This window comes from Zootoca vivipara, chromosome 7, assembly GCF_965207765.1.
Source record: "Zootoca vivipara chromosome 7, rZooViv2.hap1.1, whole genome shotgun sequence".
NCBI classification, from domain to species: Eukaryota; Metazoa; Chordata; class Lepidosauria; order Squamata; family Lacertidae; genus Zootoca; species Zootoca vivipara.
Window position 1 is genome coordinate 44258456 of NC_142590.1, and position 10938 is coordinate 44269393.

Consider the following 10938-nt stretch of genomic DNA (forward strand, 5'->3'; position numbering starts at 1 on the left):
ACACCAGACAACACGTACCTCTTCAACCAGTCTTGGTTGATTAATATTCTATAGCTTTTAAATGTGTTTGTGAGAAGGAGGGATTGATTTTTTGTTTTTGTTTTAAATATTTACATACATTTTTACCTTGTACTTTATCCTGTGAACTGCCCCGAGATCTTATGATGAAGGGTGGTATATAATTCAAATAAATAAAATACATGCATGTCCCGCTACTGGAACACTAATTATCCAAAATCTCAGTTATCAGAACCCAAAGAACTATACCCAAACCTTGTTATATGAACAGCTGATTCAGATATCCAAAAAGCCATTGTCTGTCTACTTCCCTATTTCTAAGGAGAAATTGGACAAATTGGAGCAGGAGAAATAAGACTAATCATTTTTTCCTTTGTTTGACTTTTGATGGCTGGCTATAGCAGTTTGGGGCAGAAACCAGGGAGGGAGTTTAGACAAATCACAGATTAGAAAAGTTCCCACAGGAAATAATAAAAATCAGCCTGATATGCAAACACTCGCCTAACAATTTCCTGGGAATGCACTGTGTTGGAAAGCGAGACTTGTGTGTACTTGTATCACAGTCTAACCATCCTTAACTAGAAGTCCCATTTGTGTACTACTAAATATGCAGAGCTTCCAGACTGGCTGTTTACTGAGCATCCATCCCAATACATTTGCACAGAGGTCGAACACTTATTACCAGCTAGTGGTTGCTACTGCAGGCTTCCGCGTTAGCAGCCCACTGATCAGGATTCAGCAGAAAGCAAGTTCCATTAAAACAAGAGATTTACTGCCGTTTAACAACTGTAGAATTATATTAATTAAATAACATAATTGTCTATGGCTAGTAATAATTCACCCACAGCAGTTTTAAAAAATTGTGAAAGGGGAAAATATTCTACTCACTAAGAATTAGCCTATATAGAGAAACAGAAGCATACAACTTGTAGCTTAAAAAGCAATGGATGGATGGCAGTTGAATAGCCTGTGGACAAAGCAATGCAGTTAGTACACCTTCCAGCTGAGCATCCCGGAAGTATTTAAAATCACAAGAATTTGATGGCTATTGAAGCTTCTTAGCTAAACTGGACATTTGTGGTGTTCTTGCAATATTCAGTGTGTATCAGAATGTTCCATATTATCAAGAAGTCTCCACAAGTCTTATCTCTGGTATAACTTTCAAAGAAGTAATTTTCTTGTACAGGGAGAGATGTGCTCCACAGCAGTGCCTCAGCCACCTACCCGTGGAAGAAGATGCCCTAACTCATATTTGCGTATTAGAGCAGAAACATTATCAACCTCTACTAAATTGTAATTAGCTAATTCATCTTAGGTCTTCAATATCCACCCTTCCATGGAGCTTGTTCTTCTTTCAGTCCATAAATTCAGCCATAAGTTCATAAGCAGAGAAGTCAACCAACTTTCTCTCATTCCCTCACAGTACTCTTCAGAGGGGGAAACATGTAAAACAGATTATGAAAATGGCTAAGGAGAGAGGTCCCCTCATTGGACAGGCCAATGCATTTTTGGTTGCTTATTTCAATACTTCCATTTCACTTGCATCACGACTTAGTCGTTTTTCTGGATACATGTTTGCAAGACATAGTGTGATAATCAGAGAAACTGTGGCTACTATAGTCAGGACTGCCCTCATGGCTTTAAACCATTTGGGATAGGTGGGAAGAAGACTAAGATCATAATGCAAGGCTATCCCTAACCCTATTATAAGCATGACTCCAGCTTGTGTGAGGTCATCTTTGAAAAGCAAAGTAAACCAGGCAAGTACTGAAGGAACAACACTGCTAGCCAGATTAATCCAATCAGGACTGGCAGGACTGCCTTCTGGCAAAGCAAATCCCCATCTGATCCCTCCTAGGAAAGATAGTATAGATGCACCATATGCAATCTGAGCAAACACCAACTCTGGGTAGGAGACCTCCTGGATAGCCATTAACAATGGCACTGAAACAAAGGGAATTAATCCTGCAATGCCCAAATACAGAGCAGGCTTTGGAGAGTCCTTGAGTGAGGGCATGTCGTATCGCAACAAATCCAGCTGTCGTGGCTCAGGTTCCGGAGGCTGTTTCTTCTTCCAGATGCAGCAGGAAGAATGGAAACCCCGTGCCTTGGTTATGCTAGCAGATGCCTGCCTAAGCAGCTGTGATTTTGGCAGCACAGCCAAAGGGACAGGAGAGCCAGCTGCCTTACTCCTTCCAGGTTGCAGAAGTCTTTGAAGATACATCATCTGCAATTACAAATGCAAAAACACTTCACATCACTCAGCCTTGTGGTAGCTTAAAGAACCAACTACAGTATTTCATACTTTTCAGAAGGATGCTTCATGCATCTAATAAAGTGGACCATAGTCCATAAAAGCTTATATCATTAAAAATGTGTTAGTCTTTAAGGTGCCATTAGACTTTTCATTGTTTTTGCTACAGTTCTTAATTGGGGCCTCTGGTACAGCTAAGGGTTAGCAATGAACAGTGATTTATATTTCCATTTTTTATGCATTTGTCCAAGGGAGTAAGGTTCCCCACCACAACTTATGCATATTGGGAGGGATTCAACTAAGTTTTACTCAGAACAGATCCATTTAAAGTAATTGACTTAATCATGTTCATTAGTTTCAGTGGGTCTACTCTGAGTAAAACTTAGCTGAATACCACCCATTATTGCTAGTTAAATCCCACCAACATATGAGAAACTCGCCTAGGCAAGACTTGTACATTCTTTAAATTTTCCACCTCTAAAAAGCTGCAAAGTAACATTTATTCCCACAGATATATATTAATTCCCTCCAACAATCGCTCCAGCATAGAGCACCCGCGGAGCGCATCTGTCGCGGGGAGCGGTAAAACCGGAAGTCGAGCCAGGTTTCACTTTAGTGAGCAATGAGAGTTTCAATATATAGACAGGTCTAAAACAGACATCCCCAAACTTCAGCCCTCCAGATGTTTTGGACTACAATTCCCACCATCCCTGATCAGTGGTCCTGTTAGCTAGGGATCATGGGAGTTGTAGGTCAAAACATCTGGAGGGCCGCAGTTTGGGGATGCCTGGTCTAAAAGCAAACCAAGATGCAACTGTTTTGGACTTTTACCTTGGAAGGAACTTGGAAACAACATCGCTGTAGAAGGTGAAACATTTTCAGAGATTCTGAAAGACAGGGATGGTTAGTGAAATATGCTCTTGCATTACCTCACATGGAATATAATACATGGATAAGGGTGCGATCCACCACACTGTTGTGGCATGCTATGCTGATTCAATTTTCATCCAGCACTAGAACTGGTGGATGAAATTCAGAATATCCCAGAGACATTTGGGAGGTCAATTCCCACACAGTCCAGCAGTCAAAGCTGCTGCTTGAGGTGTGAATATATGAAATCATTTCCAGCCATACCAAGCCAGTAATGGGAACCACATGGTACTGTGGGCTTGCAAGCCCGTTATGTTTAGGATTTGCTGGAACTTGGTTGTGTATGTTGGTGGATGATGTCAGCAACAGTGGATAGCGCCACAGACCTATTAAAACAAGATTAAAGTGGCACAGAAGCTAACACAGGCTTGTATCCAGTACAGTGCTGAGTGAACATCCCATCAGTGTAAATTGAAATCTCTCCCCCTTTCCTTCCCCTGCATCTGCCTCAACCTTGCCCAAATCTGCCCTGAAGGGTTTGGGAAACCCCAGAACAAATGAAGGGGCATGCAGCGCGAATCCTATTGTACAAGCAGGAATCCTGCACCGATGTGATGCTTACTTAGTACTGCACTGGATATAAGTCAGACAAGCAAAGACATTCAAAACAAAATATATACCGGTACTATATGATATAGTTGCATGTGCCCATTTATTTCCCTCCCACCCAAGTTGCTCCAAGGTAAAGGCAATGCCAGAGGCAATACAAAATTATTGCAACCTCTCAATACAACCCTGTAAAGAGAAGACTCAGATTCTAAACATGTTTAACAAAGCCAAGTTTCTTAAAGGCATTGTAGAATTTTAAGCTTGTGAACAAATCAGGAGCCCTACCTTGTCCAATAGCCTGCTCCAGACAAGGTGTATCCCTAATAAATTTGTGCAAACTTTCTCAAAAGCAAAAGGTAACACATGCACGTTATGCACTTCCTCGCATGCAGAACCGCACTCTTCCTCCTTTCTCTAAGCATCCGGCCCCGTCAGTACTTTGCTTTTCCGCGAGTTTATTCCACGTCCCGCGCCTGTCACAAACCCACAGAGCCTCACCCTTTAGTAGCAGGGAAAAATCGAGGGCGTTGCAAGGCGCTCCCGGTGGGCACTTTGGGCTGTAGCATCAACCTATTTGCTTAATAACTTTCACCTCTAAGTGACAGAAACAATAAACGCGACTCACAGCCTTTGTAGATTCTTACAGAAAGCTTTCCCACAATCCAAAGCCTTTGGATTTGTTTTGTTTCGTTACAAAAACGTGCTTGGTAAAATTGTCCCGGATCCGGAAACTGACTCTGCCTTCTCAGAGCAATTCGCGTTTTCCTAGCTTTGCTCCAAAATCAGCAGCTCTTCACAGCAACCTAAACACAACCCGCCCTCCGCCGGGAGAAAGGGCGTTTCCTGTCCCCTGCTTTAATTCCGCCGGGTGCACGTGCGTCGCGCTTAGTCTCTCGGCTTGGAACAGAGGCTAGACTCCCGCTCTTGTGTACTAAACAACGCACGAGCGGATCCTCCTCCTCGCATTTAATTAATGGCGTTGCAAGGCCAAAATGAAAGGCCCTATTGCCGCCATCTACAGGCAACAACATTATTGCACTTTTCCATAAAACCTTGTACGTACTAGCTATATCCCAACTCAACTTCTCCATAAGAAAAATAATCCACATCCAACTACAGTACATCTCTACAGTCCTCAAAATAACCATCCTTTCACCAGAGTTCCCACAGTGTGAGCTGAACACAGTATAACCATAACTACTCCCTCTAAGTTTCTTTTTTTTTCTTTTTCTTTTTTTTAAAGATTTTATTTGAGAATTTGTTAAAACATTACACAACATCTTCGAACCAATCCAAGAACATTCAGTTGTATTTTACACGTATCAAAATTATAAGGTATCGAAAAGGGAAAGAAAGGGTAAGAGAGAAAGAGAAGGGCGTGGGGTGTGGGTGAGGAGAAGGGCATAGGACCAAGGGGGGAGGAGGAAGTAGACATATGAACAAAGGATGGAGAAAAGAAAAAAGACCGAGAAGGCAGGGACGGGACAGGGTAAAGGTAGAAGAGGGAAAGGTAGTGGGCAAAGAAAGTAAGAGCAAAGGAAAAGGAAGAAAAGAAAGAAGGAAAGAAAAGATTTATTTAAAGGTCCACTTGAGAGAAATCATCTCAAGGGCATAATACTTCCACCGCTTTCGGCACAGTATTTCTTGTTACATTTTCGTTCTCCTGTCGAACATATTTTAATAAACATCTTACCTTTGTACCTATCTAACAGTTATAGTTTATATACAATATTTATCCTTACAGGGTTATTCCAAACATAGCCATGTTTTTGTCCCCTTGTCTGTTTTTTTTAAATAATCATTTAGACATTCCCATTGTTTTTTTATCCTGTTCTTTGGTTTTTGTCGTATTATATCTGTGAGTTTCGCCAACTCCAAATACTCACACAGTTTGTTTACCCATTCTCCTTTTGTTGGTACAAGGGTACCTTTCCAATATTTAGCAATCAACACTCTGGCGGCTGTTGTCGCATATAGAAAAATATTGGTTCTATCTTGTGGTACATCACTACCCAGGATGCCCAAAAGGTAGGATTCTACTTTTTTTGGAAAAGATGTTTTTATTAACTTTTGAATTTCCGTATGAATCATATCCCAATATTTTTGCACATTCGGACATGCCCACCACATATGGAACAGGGAACCGACTGCGCTTTGACACCTCCAACATTTGTTGCTCATATTTTTATTCATCTTTGCTAGCCTGTCCGGTCCCAAGTACCATCTGTGGTGGAGTTTCATAAAGTTCTCTCTTAAAGAGTAACAGGCTGTAAACTTTATATTGTTCCTCCAGAATTTCTTCCAATCGTCTATATCTATTTCATGTCCAATATCTTGTTCCCATTTTCGCATATTTTGATTTTTCTCTTCGAATTTTGTTTCTGATTCTTCTAATAACCTATACATTTTGGAAAGTAGTTTTTCATTACTGTTCAGGATTTCTTTTTCAAATCGTGTTGACTTATTTTCAAATCCCCTAGTTCTTTTATCTTTTTCAAATGTTGCCTTAATTTGGAAGTATTCCAACCAAGATACACCTTTATCTTTCAATTCTCCATAACTTTTCAGTATAATATTTCCATTATCATTTTCGGTTATTTCCCTATATGTCAGCCAATTTTCTTTTTTATAACAATTTAGTGTCGCATTCGCTTCCAGCGGCGACAGCCACCAGGGTGTTCTCCCTATTATTCTTTCTCTTGTTCTTTCCCAAACCTCTAATAATGCTCTCCTGATCGTATGATTTTTAAGTCCTTTGTGGTTTTTACTCTTGTCATACATCATATAGCCATGCCATCCATAAATTTTGTTGTACCCTTCCAACTCCAGAGTGTCAGTTGTCTTTAGAATACACCACTCCCTCAACCAGGTCCAACAAGCCGCTTCAAAGTACCTTTTCAGGTCCGGTAATGCAAAACCCCCAGCTTCTTTCGGACTGGTTAGCGTCTCCATTTTCATCCTCGCCTTCTTGCCCTGCCATATAAAATCCGCTAGATCTTTCTGCCAATCCTTCAAATATTTAGTTCCAATTATTATCGGTATATTTTGAAACAAAAAAAGGATCTTTGGTAGAGCTATCATTTTTATCATGGAGACTTTCCCCCAAATGGAAAGATTCATATGTTTCCATTTCTCAAGACTATTTTTAATTTCTCTCCATTTCTTTACGTAGTTGTCTTTGAACAAATTTGAATTCTTATTTGTGATCCATATCCCTAGATAGTTCACTTTGCTTTCTATTTTAATTCCTGTGAGTTTTGCCAATTCTTCCTTTTCTTTTTCAATCATATTTTTAGTTATCATTTTTGATTTATCTTTATTTAATTTGAAACCGGACACCTCCCCAAATTTTTTCATGTCATCCAGTGCTTTTAATATACCTTTTTCTGGTGTTTCTGTCATTACAATTAGGTCGTCGGCGAAAGCTCTAACTTTATAAGAGTATTTTCCCATTTTTATTCCCTCAATTTCCTTATCTTCTTTCAGCATTTTTAGTAGAGTTTCCAATGTCATAATAAACAGGAGGGGTGAAAGGGGACACCCCTGCCTGGTCCCTCTTTCTATGCTAAATTCTTCCGTAACTTCATTATTTATCAATAACTTTGCTTTCTGTTTTTTATATATTGCTTTGATTCCGTTCATGAACTTTGAACCTAGTTGTAAACTTTCACACGTTCCATGGAGAAAACTCCATGAAACGCTGTCGAACGCTTTTTCTGCATCGACCAGCAACATTGCAGTTCTTTTACTAGGATTCATTTCCAAATACTCCATTAAATCAATAATTGTTCTAATATTATCCTTGATTTGTCTCCCTGGCAGAAAACCAGCCTGTTCTCTTCCTATTATCCTCTCCAGTAGTTTTTTCAGCCTCTTTGCCAGAATACCAGTGAAAATCTTGTAATCTATATTTAGTAAAGATATCGGCCTGTAGTTCTTTACTAGGCTCATATCTGCACCTTTTTTTGGTATTAGAGTTATCAGCGCCTCTTGCCATGAATCGGGTATTTCCCCTTTTTCTAAGGCTTCATTCATGATTATTTTTAGTTTTGGTACTATAACTTCCTCCAAATTTTTATAGTAATTAGCCGAAATCCCGTCTGGCCCTGGTGATTTACCTTCCTTCAGTTTCTTTATCGCGATCCTTATTTCTTCTTCTTGAATTTCTCCATTAAGGTGCTGGTATTCTGCTTCCCTAATTTCAGGTAGTTTATTTTTTCCTAAGAATTTTTGTATTTCTTTCTCGCCCTTCACTCCCTCTTTATATAACTTTTTATAATAGTTTATAAAGCAATTTTTAATTTGATTTGATTCCGTAATTTCTCTATTTCCATCCACAATTTTGTTTATTATCCTACTGGTTTGTTGTTCTTTATTCAACCAGGCTAGCATTCTGCCGGGTTTATTTGCATGTTCAAAGTATCTTTGTTTTGTCCATTTAATTTTGTTTTGTACCTCAGTATTCAATAAGTCTGATAGATGTGTTTGTAGCCTCTTTATCTGTTGCAGCAGATCTTCATTTTTGGGGCTTTCTATCAACTCTTTCTCCTTCTCTCTTATTTGTTTATTTATTCCCATTATGTCCTTCCCCTTTTCCCTTTTAATTCTCCCCATTTGTTGAATCCCATATCCCCTCTAAGTTTCTATAATAATAAAAAATCCCTACAAGGGCAAGTTCCATCTACACAAACTACACCAGACACCTGCACATTCCTGGCCGTGAGCCAGTAAACTATGAACATTCCAACTCCTTATCTCAAGGCCAAACTTGTTATGTCTCAGAGCGCCTCAAAACCTCACAAGATGCTGATCCAGTCTTCCCTTCTTAACTTAACTGGCACCTCCTTCTGCTCAAAGCATGTCTTCCCTGAGAATGGCAATGTAGTTGGGCAGGAATCTGCAAACATTTTGGGAATGGAAAGTGGCAGATTGCTCCTATGTAGAAGTCTTTGGTGGCACTCCCTGACTCCAAATATTTGAGGTAAACGCATAGAACAAATAGAATTTAAGGACACATATAAAAGGTAGGTCTGAAAAATATTCCCAGGGAATCTTGCGCTCAGTGGGTAGCAATCGCACAGTCTTTTCACAGCCCTAAGAACTGCAGCCTGTTACTCAAAGATAAATACTAATCTGATCTGCTTACACAGACATGAGTCTATGCATGCTCCAGTTACACTGAAGAGTTAAAAATTCTAAATACTCTTAACTACTATCTAGTTAGAGCAGGTAGCCATTAAGCCAGTGGGAAGGAAGGCATTCCAGAAGTTAACCCCAAGTGATGCTCAGGCATACCTGGTGTTATTAAACTGACTATAAATGGTGACCACAGTACCCTTGAGTTGAGGCTGGTGATGGTAGGCTGTATGCCTGAGTCCCTTCCAATTTCTTGAAGTGTTTGAGATAACAGGACTAGAAATAGGCAGAAGGCTGAGAGGTAAGAGTCACACCGATTTCATTTTTCATTACCTACAGCCAGTGCTTTTTTTTCAAAAAGAATGTTTAGGGGTGCTCTCATTTTGACTCAAGAAAATTACCATTCTACAGTACAGTTCAAATCAGGGAGAAATAAATACAGTAAATGGACAAAAGTACAAAGATTCACAAAATGTTTAGGGGTATGTGTATCCCTTCGTCCCCCCAGAAAAAGCACTGCACACAGCACACATGTGCACAGCACTTGTCCCCCTGCAAACAGGCTATTAAAAAGGCAGTCAGTGGAAATAAGGTGGTCTGATGGGGAGGTCCCAGAGCTTGCGATTGGGCTTGTGGTTCCCCAACCTTGGTCAAGGAGGTAAAATCTTTACAAAACATACTCAAGGCCACAATAATAAAATATCAGCTAAAATGTGTACCACAGATCAGTGGGTCTCCCACTGACATCTGGTTAGCCAGTGTGGGGAAAATATTGCTGGATTAGATAGGTCTTGAGTCTCAACCTGAAGGGCTATTCTTATGCACTTACCTGATGTTTTTACACATAAGTTGTTATGTATCCATTCATATACACTGTGTATACCATAAATAATATACAGTAGATATCAAAATGATATTAAGTTATATATCATTTCTGCTATGCTAATTCTCTGGTTTGCTCTTCATGCCGAGTCTTGTTGCTGCTGTCTCATCCTGCCTTGCAATGAATAAGGAAGTGTGAAAGAGAGAAAGGGAGATTCAGCATCTGAAGTGAACAGTTACATTATACAGTACAGCTATTTCTGTCCATGAAACATATTTTTGAGTGCTGAAAAGTACTGTAGAAAGCGCTGAACAATTTTTTGGGGGGCGGGGGACATTATGGTAACTTCTACACATAAATTCATGTTTCACAGCATATCTCACATCACACTCTTTCTAGCTTCCATTTGATCTTTATGGTTTGTGACTGTATGTATAATATTTGTATTCATCAGACAGCCATAATATATTAGTTCTTTCCCCCATTAATTTCTCCTTTACTTTCAGTAACCCAATTTTCCCACCCCATGTTTGATAGCTTTATTGAAATTAATTAGCTCTGCACAACACACCAGGAATCAGAATAACAACCAAAGAGCTAGCATCTTTTGCCTGTTTATATGGCAAAAGAAAGCCAACCCCATGTAGTCAGCATTGTGTCAACATAAAGGAGTCTAAAGCACAGGATCTGGCAGCTGCTGCTGTTTTTGCAATTTCAGTTTTCTGCATTTGCAAAGATTAGGCAAAGTTTATCTGTCTTCTTTTCCCCTTGTTTAAAATTATTTGCTGTAATGCTATTCATTCTAATCCTAAATCTGTTTTGGAGGGCACTACTGGTTTGTCTCTTTTCCTTCCTGACAGTTAGCGATTGTCATGTAAGGTTTACGTGATAATACCTACGGTAATTATTTACTCTATAGAGTTGACCCACTTTAATAAGTGAGAGCATGGTGGTATTAGAAGACTGCAGCCTTTCTGGAGTCTGTCACTGCAAATTAGTTTGCTTGGCCCAGTTACCTAGATTTTGCTGTAGAAGAATGCATAAATTGCTTTGGCTACATTTCTTTAGGCCTGGTTTATGCACACGAACGTAAAAGTCTGGTTAGATAAAGTTGCTATTGAATTCCTGAGAATCATTAAAATTTAAGTAGCCTGTGGTGGGGCTGTTTGCACCATTGGGCTCGCGATCGCTGATAAATAGAAAACTACAGACATACAAATGTTTCGGA

General features: G+C 39.7%; 1 protein-coding gene across 4 annotated transcripts; it reads right to left on the reverse strand.

Moving 5' to 3' along the window:
- Positions 1–768: 768 nt before the first annotated feature.
- TMEM69 (transmembrane protein 69) lies at positions 769–9831 on the reverse strand. Of its 4 annotated transcripts, none has more exons than XM_088673247.1 (3): positions 9717–9831; positions 3104–3159; positions 769–2245 (listed from the first exon to the last, which is right to left on the reverse strand). In XM_088673247.1, exons 2-3 carry the CDS (start codon positions 3146–3148, stop codon positions 1535–1537), a joined length of 756 nt encoding a protein of 251 aa, XP_088529373.1. In that variant the 5' UTR covers positions 3149–3159; positions 9717–9831; the 3' UTR covers positions 769–1534. The 4 variants fall into 4 exon arrangements, with proteins under 4 accessions (XP_088529373.1, XP_034979830.1, XP_034979832.1 ...); XM_035123939.3 differs by lacking the exon at positions 9717–9831 and adding an exon at positions 4377–4516; XM_035123941.3 differs by lacking the exon at positions 9717–9831 and adding an exon at positions 4250–4388.
- Positions 9832–10938: the final 1107 nt, after the last annotated feature.